Source organism: Chamaea fasciata, unplaced genomic scaffold (genome assembly GCF_029207755.1).
Source record: "Chamaea fasciata isolate MVZ Bird 193981 ecotype frontalis unplaced genomic scaffold, bChaFas1.0.hap1 SCAF_5, whole genome shotgun sequence".
Classification (NCBI taxonomy): Eukaryota; Metazoa; Chordata; class Aves; order Passeriformes; family Sylviidae; genus Chamaea; species Chamaea fasciata.
The window spans coordinates 38,337,028-38,357,937 of NW_027094090.1; the positions used below are offsets into that span (position 1 = coordinate 38,337,028).

Sequence of the window (20,910 nt, forward strand, 5' to 3'; positions counted from 1 at the left end):
TGACGTGAGACATTGTAAAATGTGTAAACGTTCAAATAAAATAACTGGATGGACCTGAGCGACTGCAGCTTTATGTTTTTAGTGTTGCATATTCTTTGCTTGATGTTCTCCAATGATAATACGTGTTTTAAAATATATTGTTAAAGTTTTGTTTTGTTTTTGTGGTCCCCATTGCCTTGAAATAAATGCATCAATCTAAAAAAGTATTTTGAAATCAAACCTGTTGAAACCACTCAAAACATTGCACCTCTCTATACATAATTTTTCTGTTTTCATAGCAGCATATTTATAGACAAAGAGTAATTTTACAAGTATAGTTGATGATTTCTTCAGAGATCCTGGAAGGACTGGGATAATCAGCTGAGGATGGTGACTCAAGAACCTTTTGGAACACCCCTCTCCCTCATCTTTTAGAAAGAGGCACATGAAAGCAGTCTAATTCTGTGACTATTCATTTTAGAGGCAGAAGTTTTATCCTTTTATTGGTCTATATTTAGGCTACATTTTTGTACCTAAAGTTCTCTGTGGTAGCTGTAGATCTCTTCTAAATCACCAAGAGAAGACAGCACCATGTTCTTTACTAAGCAAGAACTCTTCTGATGAGCATAAACCATAAATAAATAAAATTTATTTACTCTAAGATTGAAGGAAAGAATTTAGAGGAACAACCACTAATGAAAGTGATGCCATTTTCACAGAATCCTGCATCATCCCAAGCAAGTACCTCTGCTTACACCGTTGGAGGTTTTTCCTTACATTTTTCAGTAAACTCAGCCACTCACATCTCCAGACATATACTCAATGTCTAATTCTCTATGGTTGCTTTCACTACTGCTTGTTTGTAGCATAAAAAAATCCTGTTTTATGTTAACTAGGTGGGTTGCTGGCTTGCCAGCATGACATTCTGGATTGGGCATTTGTGAATTGTTTTTAAGCACCAAAGCGGACAATGAAAGCTTTATCTCGGTTCCCCAATTAGCAGTAATCATTCTTGCTAAACTTCAGTAAAGAGCTGTAGTATGCAATGAATGTAAAGTATTCATTCCTGGGCAGTTTTAGGGGTTTTTTTCCCTGTCTCCCAACATTTCTATGTTTTGTCAAATAGTCTTACCCTGCTTGTTATTTCTATTCATGTTGCAGATTGAGAATGTTGATGTCTGCCTTAGCTTTCTGGCAGCCAGAGGCGTAAATGTCCAAGGCCTTTCTGCAGAAGGTAAGAGAAACAAATCGTCAGAACAAATAACAAGATTTTCTTCTGAAAGTTAAATTTCTCAATAAGAATCACTTGCACCTAAATACCAAGCTCCAGCTGTCTTGAACAGCAAATATAGATTAGTGATAACAAGTGAGAGAGTTTCCTTTTAATTTTCCCTTGAAATTGAACCAATGCAATGTTTATGAAGCTTGAGACAATATTTTTTCAATGCTATTAATCTTTTCATGTTACCTCCACAATATTAGATAGGCACAGAATTTCCTGAGCAATTTTTTTTTTTTAACTTGTTCATATATTTGATTCAAAACAGCAAAGAAGAACATAAGAATCTTGCTCAGTTAAATAAACCCAGGGAAGACTATTTGTTTCAGCAAATTTATTATTAGTACTAATACTGTCCAGATGAATCTGAAAATTACAGTATTCCTTTGATGTCTCCTATTAAGTGAAGGAGTGAATGGTTTTGCTGCTTCAGTTATTCTGCTGTATTAGTCACCGTAAGTGATTGCTCAATGTGGTTGCGACTAGATTAATAAATATAATAAACAAAACCATTAAAAATACCAGTTGTCTTAATTATTATGTAATATTGCCTTGTTCATGTAAGAGGCAAGTGAATTAATAAAGTGTATACATCTTCATCCTGTAACAGAGTTAAGTAGTTCTGCAAGGGCTGCCCATCTTCAAAATCCTTTTGTCCTCTATGGCACCTGAAGGTAACAGGTCCAGAGATGCAACCCTGTATTTTTATTTTGCTTGCAGCACAACTAAAAGCTGGAAGGATTTTTTTTTTCCTGAGATGATTATTTCAGTTGGATGCTAGAAGATTAATGGAGAAAAAATTTTGAATGCTAACCACTATTTGATATTTAAATTAACTCAGAATTACTATCTTTCACCATCTGAATCTATCTAGGATTTTAAACATGCAACACAAACCATTCACAGATATGTAGTATCTATTCACCTTGATTGTCAAATTGTGAAAAGCCCCTAAGCAGTTTAAGAGAACCTTTGTGTGTACTTGTAGATTATCTTGTTGCAAGAGAATTCTGAAAGTTTGCATGCTGTCATTCACCTCAAAGCTATTTAGAACCAGAATTTCTAGAGTAGCCTATTTTTACTTTCATATTAAGTATGAATTATATGTGTGAATAGTATGAATTTATTTCATGAGGACGCTCATCATTCTTTAATACCTTGACATGGTATATGACACATTTTCTGTACTTTTAAAAATCAGAATGTGTGTGCATTCTCTAATGCCTTTATTCCTACTTTTGTTTTGCTTTGGAAAATGATTTTAATAGGATATAAGCTTCAATTGTGTAGCTTTAAGTTCATACACTACTAAAAGCAGTACTACTACATAGGACTAAGTGCAAGGACTATGATTTAAAATGCTCATTATTCTTCAAAGCCAAACTTTAACATTTAGTGCTTAATTAAGACTAATTCTGCTGTTACGCAGTTGGTCATGAATCTGGAGTAAATCCACTACTATCTTCATAATCATATTCTTCAAAGTACTGCAGAAGTGTGATTTCCTTAAATATGCCATTTTTACTATGTATAATCCTGAATATTACAGCCTTTTAGGGGGAGAAGAAATTGAGTTTCTTGTAATAAGCTTTGATAAATGTGTCTTGTTACAACCAGGTCCTTTATTAATGACTAGAAAGGTTGTGGAACAATAAACCATAAGCTTAACAAGTTTCGAAGAGTTCACAACCAGTTTATGACCTCATTTTGACAATTGAGCAAAGAGGTCTAGAAAATAACTAATTTTCAGATCTTGACTACCAAATCTCTACTTGAGAGCCCAGCTGATAAATAATTATCCATTTGCTGCTAAGAAAGAAAATCCCCTCATTTTCCAAGTATATGTTTAGTACACATTAGATGTCTCTGGATTTTTTGCTTGTGAGAAATCCTCTAACTTTATTAAAAGTAGGAAAGAAAAAGTTACTGTGATAGCATCGTTCTCTAAAAATAGTAAAAAAAATATTAACACAAAAAGAGCAAAATTTTAAGGTTAAAAACTGTTGAGTGGGATTTAACAAAGGATTCTTCCTCTGAGCATTAAGTGATGCAAAATTATAAGAATAAACAAACTGGTTTCATGTACCGACAGTCTTCTCAAATCAGAGCCACTTAAAATGGATAGTTATGTGGTTTGGGGGTGTTTTTAGGATAATTTTAAATACAAATTTTCTGTATTCCTTGACAGTGATCTTCCTTGAAACCAACATGACTGCAAAAGTCATAGTTGCCTAAAAAGTTTATTTGTTCTGGGAGAGTTCTGCATATCTCTCGTGGTCTCATTCCTAATCAAAGATCCTGCAGCATCTTCAAAGGGAAGATGAATAAGTATGGCTGGTTAGACCAAATTTACATTTTGAAAAGTATATTCCAGTGTCCAGGATTGGTTTTGCTTTTGAAGAACAGGTTGTGAGCATAAAAGTTCCACTGTTTGTTTGCCTTAGTATATGTATTAGCATTTCACCTAATCCCATTTAAAGAAAATTAATATGGTTTAATAGACATGACAATGACAGTAATTTTGTATAAATTCAACTTGAAAATTTGCCTAGGAGAGCTGTGTAGCACACACAGCTCGGTATTTTGATTTGCTGGGAAGGCAGAAATGTTGTGGCATTGCATGTCAGGCTAATGATAATCTATAGGTCTAATCAAAATCTTTCACAAGGTGTTCAGTGCCAAAGAAAATTAAAAATGAGGTTTTGAACAGTCCTACATGCTGCAGATAATTTCATTAAAGTCTTCTGAGGTTTCTTTTTTGACACTGAGATCCTTCATCAGCAAATAACAGCATCCTTATAAAATCTTCATCTCAGGGTGAGCAAAAGTTTAAAAAGTAATGGGAGACCTAGGGATGCTACTGGGAATTATATTCAGAATTATATTCAGGTAGCTGTTTACCTTCATCAAAGCTGTAGCTTTTGTCTTCGTTATCAGTAATAAAAGTATAAAATAGAAAGCTATAAACTCATGTCATTTGAAAGTTCAAAGATGTAATCATGAGCATTACAGTCACCTTTTTTAAAAACAATCTTCCATTTATTTTCTTCTCTCATGTTTCCTGCACATCTGTATGAACGGATATGTGCTCACTCACAAGAACCATTACCATACAGTCTTTTCACTTTTTCCAGAACTCACTGTTTATTACCAATGTGTGCAGAATTTGCCCCAAAAGCAAAAGGAGTAATTTAAAGTCATGGGGTTTGTGGGGATGTATATTTAAGACCAGAAAGAATTCAGATTTTTTGAATGAGCATTTCCTTAATTAGAATATTTGTACTTTGTTTGGATGGGGGTATTCATTTCAGGTTATGTGTGTTATTTAAGGTTGGATATATTCTTGTTTATGGCCATGCAAACGGCTCATCATGAAGGCATTGTAGAGATAGGTGTTTATTGCAACACTGACACATAAAAAACCAAAAATTATAATAAAAAATAAACTATCAGTGATGCCTAAAATGTCTCTGACATTACAGGTAAATAAAGAGATATAAGACATAAACATTTATAGCTATAGATTTGTACTGACATGTTTAATATGACTTTTACAAAACTGAAGTCTGAAACCAAAGTGTTTTCACTTCCTTTTCTCTTTCTTTTTTTAATAGAAATAAGGAATGGAAATTTGAAAGCCATTTTAGGGCTGTTTTTCAGTTTGTCTCGGTACAAACAGCAGCAACACCATCAGCAACAGTATTACCAGTCTTTGGTGGAGCTACAACAGCAAGTCCCTTCAAACCCAGCTGAAATCAGCCAGTCCAAAACACATCAAGATATGCAGTCAAGGTATGTTAAAAAGTTATCTTGCTCAGGTGTAAAAGCTTTCTATTTTTCTGTTCAGAAACAACAAAATTTTATATAAAGATTAGACCATTTTATTGGGGAAGTTAAAAAAGTCAACTGTAGATCTTCATGAAGAGTTTTGTCTATTGGTTTGTTGAGTTTAGTACTTGCTCCATTTTTTATGTCTTTATTTAAAACATTTTTGTGGACGTACTGAACAACTGTATTTCTAGAATGTGGTAAGTCAATGATCTAGACTGGTTTAAAAGTATCAGACTAATATATTGAGATTCTGGTTCTTAAGTCCTTTCCTATATAAATTACACTTTCATGTGTATAATAAACATATTTTTCTTCAATTGACAAAACTTTAACACTTCCGCCTGATAGAAATCTATGGTTTGGAACTAGAAATGTTTTAAAAATCTATTTTGGAGGAAAGTGTTGCTAATGGCATTTTAATTACCTCATTTGATGCAAAAATTAGGATACATGTGTTTGGCTGAGGCATTATGAAGTGAAATGCTTTTATTTTCTCTGCTGCTGAACATTAATGTCTTTGAAGGCTTTCCCTGTGAAGTATACTATTAACATGTAATCTAGGAAATTATGGTGGGGTCATAGAAGAGACTGACCATTCTCAACATTTTCCAAAGCTGAATTTCTGCTTTATGAAGGATATTTAATACTGCATGAGAGGCAATAATATCTAATTAAGTGTTCACAGTTTTAATCAGGGGAATTAAGAGCTTAACCAGCTTCCTGTAAATACCTTTGGTTACTGTTTTTTGTTTTTAATTTAGTGAAAGAACTGAAACATTATAAATTTTATAATTTACCCGTGGTGAATTTTTAATAATTACAACAACAACAACAAAAAATTCAGTGTTCCTTTATACATCATGGCTATTGCAAGGGTTTGTCCAAATAAAGCCTGGATAAAGCAGTTTTTTTAGTATTTGGATGACAGTGATTGCACATGGTAAGCAAAGAGGTGATGGATCTTTTATTAAGCTTTCCATTATAGTTCCTTGAGATCTCATGGTCCTTCTGCACTTTTTTCTCCTCTTCTATTTTATTATGTTAAAACATGCTTCATTAAGAAGAAAGGCAATTATTCCACGTCCCAGATCCCCCACATTTCTGATTTTGTAAAGTAGCATCTAAGCTGGTGTAAAAAATTTCTACTTCTGTCAGTGTGCTTTAGACCTTCCACTTCAATCTCAGCTTAAAATAATTTAATTCTTTGATTAAATTCCTGTTCGTAGCTAGGTTTCAGCTGTAATAAGTTTCTATGTAAAAAAATTACTAGATCAAGATTGATGCCATCCTTCTTATTTCTTATCTGTAAACTGAAGGCAAGATTTTTTCTGTTTGCTTTGATATATAGAGAGGTTTGACACTTGTTACTTAAAATTTCTGTATTGCCTGAGGAAGTATGATTTCTTCTATCCATATATTTTTCATTTAAGTCTTTATGAATAAAGAAAGGTTCCTACTCAAAACTTTCTCCTATATGAAAAGTTTTTATCTTCTACTATAAATACATCAAGTATGAGCTGCTAGCAAAACCAGGAGCTCTGGAACTTAGAAACAAATAAAAATACAATTTTTTATCAATACTATTTTTTTTCATTTGTCACTGTTTTGAAGTAGTGTAAAGAAATCAACACAAAATAATCTTTCCCCTCCTAAGAAAAATGACTACATGTGAAAACAAGTTTTTCACAAATAGGTGGGCATATATAAACATACACTGATGTGAATTCTCTGTGGAGAGACACTCTTTTCCAGCAGTTCTTTTCATAGCAGTCATTTAATTCAATTTTTTCCTAAATAATTTGAAAAATTATTTTAAAATATTTACCAAGCACCTTTCTAGTTTAAAGCTGCTAATGAGTAAATAAAAGCTGCTTTTTAGAAAAAAAGCCAAAATATGAATTAAAAAAGAAAAGATGGCTTTTGTGAGATTAATCTTGCCTCTTGCCCACTTTTTGCTATTTGAAATGTGGACAGGTAGCTTAAATGATTCCTCAAACTGATTTCTGTGGTTGCTTTCATGTCAGGTGTGTCTCAGAAACAATTACAAAAGCAACCAACATAACTGAGCGGGGGAGAGCTCATGATTTAGAAGGTCCTGAGGAGCTCACATGACTGCTTTATGGGACACTTGAAACCACTTGAGATATTTTTGGCAAAGTGTAGTTTCCTTCAGATACTGAAACCTACACATTTCAATGTAAGGAGAATTTTGGAAAGTGGTAAAATCTGAAGTATATTAATGTACATTCTTCACACTGTCCATATGAAATTATTAACTCAGTAGATAACCAAGCTGCTATCAATCAAAAATGGAATAATTCTACCTTTTATTCTGAAGTGCTATTGATAAAACTAGCTCTTCTATCCTTTCATAGTGAATGTTAATCTTTTTGGCTATTTGTTACTACCCTTTTTTTTTTGTGCAGGTATGCCTTTTTTATTACCATGTTGCAGTTCTGAATACGTTTTTAAAAATTCTCAATTCTTTGTGTTTTCTAGCATTAGTAACATAACTGTGGAAAGGCTTGGTATGCAGAAGCCTTAAGGCAGAAAATCCTTTATAGTGTATATTTCGGAAAAAATATTTGGCAAATGCACAAAACAGAGAGCGGTTTCCATTAAATTGGTGTGCGGTCTTTTATTACATAGAAATAGTTCTTTCAGATTTTTGAAAGGAACAAGAAAAATTATCTTATTATTTTTCAGAAGACAGATAATGAACTAACGTGCTAACATGTGAATGGGACATTTATCTTTTTCAGTAGTGGAAAAATGCTTCAAAACTAATTTGTGTAAATATTCAAGGGTATTGTGAAAATCATCTTCTTACACCATGAGTATTTTATTTTACTGGAAGACTCGCACATATTTATTTTGCGAGACACCTGGGAAATAAAGATATCATTTTGATGCACTGTGTACATTTAAATGCATTTGATATCCATGTGCTTGTATGTGTGCATACATGTAAGCAAAAGGAAAATATATGCACTGAAAATGGTGGGTACTTTTTATAGACTTTCTACATGTTTTTAAATCTTCAATAATCAATCACATTTCATGTTGTACTTTAAGTATTTGAAACTATGTCTCAGTTTCAATTAATAACTGAGGTTATTTTAGGTTAGAATATTCTACAAGAAAAGTTATCTTCTTCATTGCTTCCAGCTAACGTATACTAAGTATATTGTGTAATTACAACTTTATTTCCAAGGAGGTAAAAAGCTGTTGTATTTTCTTTATTAAACAAATATGAGAAGGTGATGCATTTCACTTTTTCCAAGACAGATACAGATTATACCTGAGAGAGGGAAATACCCCTGAGAAGTCACACTGAAGATGGTCAAATTACAGAGGTTGTAGCATTCAAGCCCTGTTGAAGACCAAGAAAGTCTTGTCTTTGTATGTGTAGGGCTAGCATCTCACTCTCCTAATTTAAAGGACTGGTCCTGCTGGTGGTCATGATAATGATGATGGTGATGGTACTCATCCCCATTTCCAAGTTATGATGTAATTTCCTCAGTAGTGATCAATGTCTGTGATCATTACTGTATCTGAATGCTTCCACATGCCACCGAAGACAAGGTGCTTTATACAGTGTTTGAGCTCTTTGTCAACAAAAACTAAAATAGGCACCGAATTATATTAGGACTCTACAGATTTCATACACAGGTTGTTTTGCTAAGGTAAACAAACAGAATCCCCAGGGGAAGGTTATAATCAGAATATCACAAGACTGGATGGATTAGGTCTGTGCAGAAATGGGGAATTCAGGACACTAATTCAGGAGGCTAGTTTTCCTTGTGTGACTAGGAGACAACACAAGGCAGGAATGTAATTAAACCAGTTTCTGGAGGAACCTCTCTTTCCTAAGTATGAAGTTTGAAGGGAGGTTAATGAATCTCCTTTCACAGGCTCCTTACAAAGTTATACAGAATTGGTCAGTGTGGCAATACTCTAACATTCCTATTCCCCAACATCAAAATTGTGAAAACTGCATACAGAAGGCAAGCAAGATTCTTCCTGTGAAAGAGTATCATTGGCCTATCTAGTCCTAAAGCCAACAGCAACGTTTCAAATTAAATGTAAAAGGAAGGAAGTTGATTCATGGTAAGTGAAATTCCCTTGCAAAAAGCTTACTTTCTTTATGGAAGATCATAGTTTTGTACCAGTAATTCAAAAACTCTGAAATTATTAGACTATTAGTGAAAAAAATCTGCGGTAAATAAATACTAACCAAAGGCAAAGAATAGTTTTAGATGTCTTTTTACCCTAAAATTTCCTATATTCTTCTATGACTAACTGTGGGAGTTGAATATTTCAAAATCTGAAGTTGGCACTTCACTCTTTCCTTATGACTTTCTTGCAGCTCTGAGATTTATTTTAAAAAATACAGTGCTGGTGTCCTTATTTATATCTGTCAGTACAGATAGATGACAACAATAGCTACATTATATTTTTATGCTCCGCTTTGGTAGTGGATTCCTTTATCAGAGCAATACATCTGTGGTGATGATCTTTCAACCACCCAGATACTAAGAGAAAACATATGTGGATGAAAGAAGTTCTGTCTCATTTGCAGATTAGACAGTAACTGGTTTCAGTAAGCTGTCAAAAAAATTCCCCTAGACAGACAAGCTATTTTATCACGTACAGGAATGATGAGCACAGCTTGAGGTCCAGATGGATTTTGTTAAAATTTGTTATGTTAAAAGTGCACCCTGGTTTTCCTGGGCATATAAACAAAGTTAGGTAGCTGATTTCTACAGGCAGTTGCAAATATAACTATTGCAAGGAGCAAGGTTTTGTGTTGCCTGCTGCTCAGAAGTACTAGGGAAGAAATTAAGCATATTGGACACAGAGCTTTTGCTGTGTGAAATACAGTAATGAAAATGTAGTGGTTATGATTTTGAATTGAAATAGATCCACAGAATAGCGGCAGTCAGCATAGCAATCTTGATTACATCACTCCGCTTAGAAAAAGGCCTTATTTAAATATTCTGAAGGTTTAAAATATGGTAACAGAAGTCTACACCAAGTGCATTGCACTGACCTAGGCTGGAAAATGGAAGGTGTACATAGTTGTGTGTGTTTCTTAGTTAATATATATGAAAGTGGTGAACCAAGTCCCTTTGCTGTCCTTAGTTCTTGTCATTGCTAGTCACTTGGTTTTGGTGAAGGGAAAAAGGTAGGTAGTTCCTGCTTTTCCCACTGCAGAATCATTATCAAATCACTGATACTGAAGAGAAAAAAACTAGAAAAATATTTATTTCTTCTTTCTGTTCTCTGTTTGCTAGTAAGGGTCTAAGCAAACAAAGTGCTATTAATCTAATCTGATGTATTTTTATATGTCTGCATTAATGCCGAATGAGTTGCTTAAAGTAATTCTTCCAGGATCTGCAGGAATCTGACCTTCAAATGGCCCTTAGGTATTTAATTTTATTTTAACCTTTATTTTATCTTGAAAATCAGCTGTGGCCCCATTTTGTTCTACTCCACAAAGATGCAATCATTACAGTCCTCAAGGTTCCAAATCACAGAAACTTCAGAAAGGAAGTTCTTTCATCATATTTGTCCTGAAGTCCAAGTAAATAAAGCATTTAGTGTGTCTCAGTGGCAAATGACTAACCTGTCTAATAACCTTCACGCAGAAAAGATAGAACGAAGCAGTAGTAAGAATGTGTTTTTCATCTACTTCTTGCATGTAACCCATCCTCTCTAAGAAGGTATCTAATGTAATTTCTTAAACTTAAAATAGTGTGGGAAAGGGTGATTAAAAGTGACATTCAGGTTGTAAAATAAATGGTCTTTCCTATAGTTAGAGTATACCCCTCTACTAGACTATAGCATGCCTAGAGAGAAAATAAAAAATGTAATTTGAAAAGCATTTTTAGTCTCGTAGTAGTGTTTCAGGTTTTTTTAAACTCTTCATCCCCTATTTGACCATTTCACTACTAATCCTTCATAAACTGTTTGTATCTTTTACCTTCTTATGTATTCCTGTGGGCTGCATCCTTCAAACTTGTCTTTTACTGATTGGTATCTCCCTTTATTTGTTGCACACAGTTTTTTCTCCTTGCAAAGTACCTGACATAGATCTGAACACTTTCTTTAGGAACCTGTGACATATAGTTGCCCTGATTTCTTCTGTTTATAAATTACCTCTGCTCAATAAAAATATTTTTTCCCTGCTTCTTCTGCTGTTTGCAGTTCAAAACACAACTGTCATCATTTCTCATTGTCTCTTTTTGCACTTTTCAAAAGAGTGTTTTAAATCAGTTTGGTAGCAATTTTCATTTTGTACATTTCAGATATTCTCATTGTCTGGCCTGTGTCACCCTTGCCACTCATTACTTTTTATGAGTCAGTTTTGGTGGACTTTGGCCATAATTTTCATTGTGTCTAATCAGATCATGTAGAATTTAATAGGAAGTGTTCCATTCATCCTTGTAGCACTTGAATCCAAGATTTTATATATTTCCTTTTGAAGGAATAGAAGCTTTATAATGAAGTTTTTTTTCCCTTCAGACATTCTTTGTTGCTCTTCCCTCACTCTCTACTGATTCCTTCGATCTTCTCATTCTCTGAAAATGAAATCTGATGCACCTGTCCATACACTTACTACTTTCTCAGACCTGCTAGCAATTTAATTCTGATGTCTTGTGAACACTGGAGGTTGCCTATAATTATTTGTATATGGCAAATGAAATTTCAACACATGTAAAATGCAAGGGTAGCCATATTAAATTAGCACAATCTTTGTTCTTTTTCTTTTTTTGTCAGATGATTCCTTTTTAACTTATTAAGAAGCAAAATGTTCTTGCTTTGTTCCTGTTTGTTCCTTAATAAATTCCTTGGTACCAACGTGTGACCGAGTCTGTTCCTTGAATTTTTGCATTCATTTAAGTCATAGTTTTATATTTGTACTGTTCCTTTCTTTGCTTCTGTCAGTCCTTTATATCATCTGTTTTATCTTACTATTTTCACAGACTGTGCAACAAAATTGATATTCTATATATTGTGGTTTTGCAGGTGTCAGTTAATGAAATACCATTACAGTTGGAAACTGCTGTGATGGAGATGACTTTCTCTCTTCATTTACCAAGAAAACTCCAAAATAAAAATCCATATAAATTTCAAAGAAGCATAGGCAGTGCTGTTTGGCAATCATTGCCTGAGAAAAATAGATTAAATAGAAGTGAAAAGAAAAGGGCTTTTTATATTTATAATTCACCAGACTTTCAAGACTATTTTTGTTTTGAAAATATGTAAAGGAAAATAGGTGAACTGCTGGTAGAATCTTTGTATTTTCTTTGTATTGCAAAGCACTTTACCATTTTAAAGTCAATGGGGAGACCAAACAAAATTCTTACAAAATGTATTTTACTACTGTCAATAGAAACAGTTAACCATGTTAACATTTTTTGACTGATGCGGGTTTATAGCAATCCCAACCATACATTAGGATGTGTTATGAATGTGGACTTTCTGGAAATCTATGCAAAGATTCAAGAGATAATTAACATGGACTTGAAGAAGTAAAAGCATCAGCATTTCTGTCACCTCCGTTTCCATTCCCTCTAGGAAAAAAATTTATTACAGTTTTATTTTATCAAACTGTGAAGTAGAAAGGTGACATATGAATCTGTGCAGATACTCTGATATAATTTTGTTCTAGTATAAGATCATAAATTGTATGGAGATAAGGTCATAAAATGGTAAAGTTGGTCCTTAAGGGCCTGATCCTAGTTCTGGCAGCCCACTGTTATCCACCTGTCCAATTGTTCAGAGAAAAAAAGTAGGGTTTAAAAGATGGCATTTTAGGTGTGCCACAGGTTAGGTTAAGCACAGTAGCAGAGTAGCACAGCGTCCTAAACCACAACCCACAGTTACTGCTAGATATCCATTTTGTTTCTTTAATGTTGTGATTCATGTACTCCTTCATTAAATTCCACAAAATATCTATACTACAATACTTGGACCAAAGCAGGAAAGCTATGATCACTGTGGCAGACAATTCATTCTTATACTGATGCAAGACTGGGTTATCTACATTTTGGTTTATGAGTTGAGAGCAATAGGAAAACATTGAAAACATAATTTTACTTGTACCTTCAAGCATGAATCATTTGGAGACAGACTGCTTGAATAAGATGCCAGAAGTTCAAAGAGCGGAAAGGAGAAATGTCCAAATAATTTAGAACAGATGACAGGGTATGAGCTAGAACTGCCTGAGCCATAGACATTTCCTCTTGTGAATAAAAAAAAAAAAGGGGGTTAGATATATACAGACAATACACCTCTATCTATAAAATACACATTCATAAATAAAATTTATAAAAATGTAAAATATTTATTTATTCATTTATAAATAAATAAATATTGGTATAGATATATGTAGATATATAGATACGTACATGTAGATATGCCCATATATTGATTCACCAAGAATGGGATAACAAGGGAAAACAAATGTCTGAAAAATTTTGATTGTACAGAAAATCAAATTATTTTGGTTCTTCCTCAGTGTTACTTAAAAGTACATTTGGGGAATGAGGGATCTTCTACCTGCCCAAACTCTTTTGTATGGTGAGGGCTTGGAAACTTTTGTTTCCCATGGCATCTTTCCAGGCACACTTGGAATTTGGAATCAGGTATACCTTAGAATGTTATCTCTTGTGCTTTTCAACCAGTAATTTTTACATTAAAAAAGCATTATTCTTAAACTAGTCATTTTTCAGAGAATTGTTCTAATACAAAAGTCTTGAACAGCTCTGGAGTGCATTCATGCTAGAGACGAAATGCACTTTATATGATCAACAGCATATTAAAATTCAAGTATGTCAGTAAGGAAGGGTTTGATTATAAACTACAAAACCCCTTGCGTTTTTAAATTTTAACATAGTGCATAGCTGAGATTTTAGAACTGCCATGTGACTCTTAGCATTATAGGAAAATGACAGTGTGATGTAACATGATCCTTTTGATCTTTTGGAAGACTTAATAAAAAGTATATGATATTCAGGGTGTCACTGCATGGGTTACTTTTTGAAGACGGAGGTTAAAATATTTTTAGCCTGATTCATGTTCTTTTCATGTTTATAGAGGCATCATCCTTCAGCTTTATGTGTTAACCCACTTTCAAGGATCTGCTTCTTTTCTGACATATTGTACGGTAACAAGATTGAGTCTCTGATAGTTTAGTCCAGTGTCAAACAGTCTATTGCCCTTCTTCTTCATAGAATCATAGAATCTAGGTTGGAAAAGACCTCTAAGTTCATCTAGTCCAACTGCTAACCCAGCATGGCCTAGTCCACCACTAAAACCTGTCCCTAAGTGCCAAATAAAATCATTCAGTATTGGAGCCTATATTGATTTCCTAGTCTCCTCTACACCTTTTAGGACCGGTTTTAACTGTGTGATGCCTGCAAATGAATGACCTCTGTAAGTTCCCCATCCTGATGTGCATAGGTCCCCCATGCAGTTGACTGTGCTGGCACCACGCAGAGCCCCAGTTCCTGTAGCCAGTCAGCACAATACGGACATGGTGTTCTTCATCAGCACCTCTCCATCAGCATCTCTGTCCTTTCTTCTCGATACTACCTCAGCTACCTCTGTGCTGAACTGCCTTTCTGGGCAGTCTCAGGATGTTTATTCCATTTTCTCACAGCAAAAGAAATTTCCCAATTGTCACCATTTCATATCTGCTGTGTTGACTAGTGTTCCCCTGGTTTGTAAGGCAAAATATTGATGACTTACACCTGGAAGACAGAGTCCATATTATTTTTGCAGAGTCCAGATTATTTCTAAGGATTTGGTATCAGATGCTTATGTACCATTTTACCTGTTTTGGACAGCATTTACTTCACTTCCCCTAGGTGTTATTTGGAAGAGGAGAGCTATGCATGATGTCTGGTCTTGTGTACATGGTGTAGATGATTGCTGATATGAATATTACGACAGTGGAAAGGGTCTTGGTAGTAGACAGCTAAGAACCAGAGGCCTTCAAAATCCCCCTTTCCAGCCCTCTGACAAGTAAATCCTTCCTTGTTCTGAATGCTGTAGCATTAAACTGGTACTGTCTGATATGTTAAGGTCCATTTACTGCTTTATTGCAGACACATATTTACTATATCATGTGGATTTGTAAGCATTAAGAATAACTGTTTTAAGGTTTAAAACAAAACCAGGTTTATTTTTCTGACTGACAGATACTATCCACAGACAATTTTTTGGTAGGATAGAGGGCAGTAAGTAAATATTTGTTTATACATTTAGAAGAGTGGCTAGGCTAAAGTCTAATCTGAAACAGAGTTGCAGTTCACATCCATAAAAGTGAGGCCAGCAACTGGGAAATGCACCCATGCAAAGCTTTCATGGGCTCAGCACATTCAGAGCTAATTGACAAGAAAAACCTAAACTTATTAAGAATTTGATGCACCTGCTTTATGAGTGGTAAATTTTCTTTTTGCCTTTCTTTTGTCACATTACTTTGGAAAATAAATTTAGTCAGTCATGCTTTACAAATCATGTTTTACTGACATTGATATTTTCATCAATGCCTTTCAAGCCTGTTTGGGAAATTTGAAAGTAGGCAATAGGCTGATGTTTCATGAATTTACTAATGGATGGAGTCCCAAGTAAGAGGCATAGAAGGGAAGCATTCTAGAAAGCATTACCAGATAGATATTGTATGTATTCATTGCTATTAAAAAGACTGTGGGCTAGCTTATGAACACTGAGATTAAGAGTTTTGATCTTTCAATTTACTCTGAAATGTGTTGTTTGAGGTAGAAATGATAATACACTAAGGCAGTGCAACCTACTCACTCTTTTTTCCCATTTTACTTTGTGTTGATTGTGTATCATTCCATCTTTTACCGCATAAATGCACAAAGGTTTTGTTTGACATACAATTTTTCTCACAAATCTCTTATTTTAGTCAACACAGATAAACAGCTATTCATTTCTAGATTCCTTCATTTTAAGTATATTGGGAAACAAAAACATGAAAGATCTCATCAAAAGTTATTATGCCAGGCACAAATGTAGCAAGTTCAGTAAAACAACCTATGTCACATTTGCATCACAAGTCTAGACATTATTAAGAAATATAACTGTAAGTGAAATATAATTCAATGTACTAAAAACTAAATAGATAAAAATACATAAAGTGTAATTATATGAAACTATTTTTGTATTATTTTAAGTAATATATTATTATAAATTATATTATATATTATAATATCCACAGAAGCTATGGTCATCTAAAAAGGCAATTTTTCAGCATTACTCTGTAGATACATGTCAGAGGATTGAATGCTGCTTTTACATGTTGAATGATTCCTTTTTGCCCCCTTAAAGCTGAAGTACTCTTCTTTCTTTTATATTCATCATGTGCAAATGTGCCATTTTTAATTGGCAGGAACAAAGGTGACTCTGAACCCTTTTCTGGGGTTTAATTTAGTAAAGTAGCAATAATCTCACATCCCATTTCAGTCTCACATTGTCCCTTGGTTTGTGCGTTCTTCTTGCCCCTTTTCAGCACTGCAGTGCTAAGGAAGGGAAGACCTTTTTTACCTGACAGCTTCTCCCATCTGGTTTACACTCAGGTCTGGCTACTTCAGTGGACTGGCAGAAATTGCTTAACACTTCTGGTAGACCCAACACCACCAGGTGCTTCTTAAAAGGGCTGCCAGTCTATAAAGCTGGCACTAGAGCACTGTGGTTTCTGCTGCTATGCAGAAGAATTGCTGGAAGATGCAGAACTCTGAGAAACAAAAAAAAAATCTGTGACTATCAGAATTTCTGCTTGCTCAGTTGTCCATGACTTCCTTAATAATTCAAGGAATTTGATTTTGTGATTGTACCTGGTTTAGGCACCTATCTATAGCCTCAGACTGTGTGGATCCCAAAGGATGCACCTGCCCGTGGAAACTGTAATTATCTGACAGAAAGCTGTACCTTGGCCATATATTTGTCATATCCCCTATGCAGATGTCTAAGAGATTAGAAGAAATAATTTTCTGTATAGTAGTTTCAGGTTGTTGGGCATCAAAAGGAACATACAGTTTTTAGCCCTATAGCATAGCATGTTTGCTGTTGCAGAAATGCTACTTGGATGCTTAATAAACAAAAGTGCATTTTCCTACGGAATTTCACAGTGAGTCTAAGCACATGCCAGGGCTTTCTTAATGCAGCCATGGATTCATTGCGTGGGTCATCACATACATGACCTGTGCTGTAACAGTAATAAAATTTGTGACAGGGTGCTTCTTCCATGTAGCTCTACTGTCAGGAGGGTCACCTTGCTTTAGTGGGAATTTTTCTGAGTCTGTGTTGAATTTGGTATAGGAAATCTGTTCCTAACAGCCCTACTGTGAATCCAGTCAAAGGTTGCTGGAGAGACCAGTAGGAGTGTATTTGTGCTTAGTGCTTTTCGTGGAAAAAAACAAAAAACAAAAACAAAAGCAAAAAAAAAAAAAAAAAACCACCCACAATGTTTTAAAGTTCACACTCTATGTGAATTGAGCTATACTTCAGGAATTCAGTCACTGTGGAAATTTGCTCTCTTTTTCTATTCATAAGATAATTAGTAGCAAATGAGACATTTTATAAGAATATCCATTATTTCATAACCTGTTCATTGCATCTCATAAAAATCTGCATGTTTACATTGTTTCATAATGTTGCCAGTTAATTTGCATTTTCTATCCATGTTCGATTTGCATTCTTTAACTCATCATTTGCTGGTAAGTGTGTTCTTTCTATACATATTCAAAGAAATTCTTTAATTCAATTTCTCTGTTTCTTCTCATACAGTCTCACAGCCAGATATGCAACTCAGTCTAATCACAGTGGAATTGCAACCAGTCAAAAAAAGGCTTCTAGGTCAGTTAAATATCTCTAATTTATTGCTTGTTAGTGGTACTCAAGCAAGTATATGCCCATTGATATTTTATCCTTTGGACTTAAGCAGACATTAAACAATGTGTAATTTTTGTTATGTGTGCAAGCTTTGGAATGATGAGCTTTGCCACAGAAAAGCCTTGTATTAATTGGCTTTTGGCCAATTGGCTGATTTCTACTACGTATTAGCAATATTTCTGGTTGTTATGTATCCTGCATCTTTGTATTCTGCATGTAAAATATTGTGTGTGAAGAATTAGTTGGTGATTTTAGTGCTCTGTACTTTCTGGCTCAATTCCTGACTTTAGTCATGAGTGAAAAGAAGTTTGGGAGTCCACCCCTTTTCCCACTAGATGTCTTGCATACATAGCAAACCCACCTGAAAGTTTGAGTTCATAAGGTCAAGTTTACACAGAAGCAAAATAGAGCAAAAAAAAAGAATGACTTCCAAGACTTCTGCTCCATCAAGTGTAGCCTGCACACAGTGCCCATGAATGAGAGGGTTTGTTTTGGCAGTGAATTTGACAGAGCTGTGTGTTGGAACTGACTTGTTTCAGATTTTGTCAGTACTTTTAGTATGTCATTTCCATGAGCACTAAAATCTACAAGCCAGATTGTAGAAGAAATGAAGCTGAGGTCTAAAGCTTACTCTTTTTTCTAGCTTGCTTTTTCTTTTTTTTTTTTTTTTTTTGGGGGGGGGAATAATTAATGTGTTCATTAATTATACCTTTGCTGTACAGTTCATTGGTGAGACCAATGAACTCTAAATGGCATAATCTACAATAAAGATTGCGTTCTGCAGTATAGAACACTAACACAATGTGAGTTGCTGGTGATAGCTTGAAATGAGCTATACCATGGTCCAGTTGCTTTGCACCTGCATTTATAGGTCTTTGTTTTCCTTATTGCTGATGCTCCTGTCTTGTCCACATTCAACATATCAAAGTTAACAGTGTTATTGTCTAATACTTTAAATCTGTGGCAGTGTTTCCGAAGCCTGTTCAGAGGTATGTGACTTGTCCCTTATTTGTTATACTCTTCTTTGCATTTCCTTAGCTGCTTAACATGATTCTGCGAGAGCAATTTAAAACCTGAATTCAATTAAGAAAGTCAGCAAATGAGGTAAACTGGAAAGTGTATAGAGAAAATGACCTCATGCATAATGTGCTTATTGTGGCAAGTTCTTGAATTCTGGCATACAGAATATATGCAGAACAATTTTGTATTTTAACAGAACAGATGAGTTTCTAGTGTTGCACATGCCTTTTCATTGCTATTGTCATTACCTTTGACAAATGGTCTCAGGGCTCTTACTGCCTGTCAAATTAGGGTAATGAGAAGGAGCAAATGGATTTTTAAGTTTGTTTTAGTGCATTCTTCAGGGAACAGAAGATCACTCGAATTCACGGGTCACGGTAAAGGTTAGCACGCGTACAGCTGCAGAGCAGAGACAGCCTGCTCTGGGCTCAGCACAGAGCAAGCAGGGCAGGCTGCCAGCCAGAGTGGGCCATGAAAATAGCCAGTGGATTGGTTCTCTGAGGTTTAAACTGGTAAAAAAAAAGAATATGGAGTTGTGCTATTATGTTTGCAAATGGAAATAAAATTATTTTAACATTTCTGCTATGCCAGTGTATTAAACAACCGAAAAAAGTTTGGAAAAAATCAAATGTTTTGTACTTCTTTGTAATGTGATTTTTTTTCCTTCCGCCTAATGCTGCTCTCTCATAATAAAGTGAAACTAACAAAATATGATAACTCTGGTATAATTTGCACTGCCATTATTAAAATCATTCCAGTAAGCAAGAAACAAAAGAGAGATGCTCTTCTATGGCAAAATCCTATGGCTGATTTGAGCAATTAATTTTGTCTAAGAAAAAACAAAACTGGAATAAAGTGGGGGTGCCCACAAAGGTGCTTCAGAAAGTTTGAAGTAGGCACGTTTAGGAATTTTACAGCACAAAACAAATTTAAAAAGATGCAGCCTTACACATGTCAGAAACAAGAATCTATGTTTTTTTCCCTTAGCATAGGCACATAGTAAAGTTCAGATGGTGGCAGCAAATACTAAGAAATGAACTGTAGAGTCTACATTATATACTTCTGTCTAAAAGGTATAAATGCATCTGTATCATCTAGACAAAATAAGTATTTTCAATATTTTTCATTTAAAATAGTAAGGTGGAAGTATTTTAGCCACTAGCCTTCTGAAAAATAACTGAAGAACATAACTAAAAAGCCAGCTTTTATGCTAAACACAACTATGAAAAATTTAATAGATTACGAGATACAAAATATTTCTCAACTATGTATTGGTGTGCTTTCTAATCTATTTCTTCAATATTTCCTCTCCAAAAGTGACATATTTATAAAGGTTATTACACTTGAATATTTGTTAGGGTGAATCTGTTTTAGCAATGTTAATGGAAAATGCAAAGCATCTTCTTACATGTCTTGTGACTCTAGAAAGCATCTTTTTCCCTTTTGTGTGCATAAGGATAAGTTTTAGTTTTCATTCGTGGAGTCGAACTAATTTGAATCCTTCTGTTTGTTGTTGCTTCCTGAATTCACTGGGTTTAGTTGGTTTAAAATTGTGATCTGATATTTGCACACTGTCTCCGCTATATGTTGTATTACATAAAAATAACAGATTTCTCACTGATTTCTCACTGATTTTTTCACCATTCCAGGCTTCCAGGACCCTCAAGAGTGCCAGCTGCAGGCAGCAGTACCAAAGTCCAGGGAGCTTCCAATTTAAATCGGAGAAGTCAGAGCTTTAACAGCATTGACAAAAACAAGCCTCCACAATATGCAAACGGAAATGAAAAAGGTAAGGGATTAAAGTTACTGAGTTTACTTTCTGTAACACACAAGAAGGAAAAAGAAAAAAGAACCATCCACAAGGGTCAAAGAAG

General features: G+C 34.6%; 1 protein-coding gene across 1 annotated transcript in view; it reads left to right on the forward strand.

Moving 5' to 3' along the window:
- NAV3 (neuron navigator 3) overlaps positions 1-20,910 on the forward strand; it is a 252,084-nt gene that overhangs the window by 95,177 nt on the left and 135,997 nt on the right. The window contains exons 4-7 of the mRNA XM_066183294.1: positions 1,141-1,213; positions 4,873-5,050; positions 17,912-17,980; positions 20,686-20,825. Coding sequence (XP_066039391.1) covers positions 1,141-1,213; positions 4,873-5,050; positions 17,912-17,980; positions 20,686-20,825 — 460 coding nt within the window. The remainder of the gene's footprint in view (positions 1-1,140; positions 1,214-4,872; positions 5,051-17,911; positions 17,981-20,685; positions 20,826-20,910) is intronic.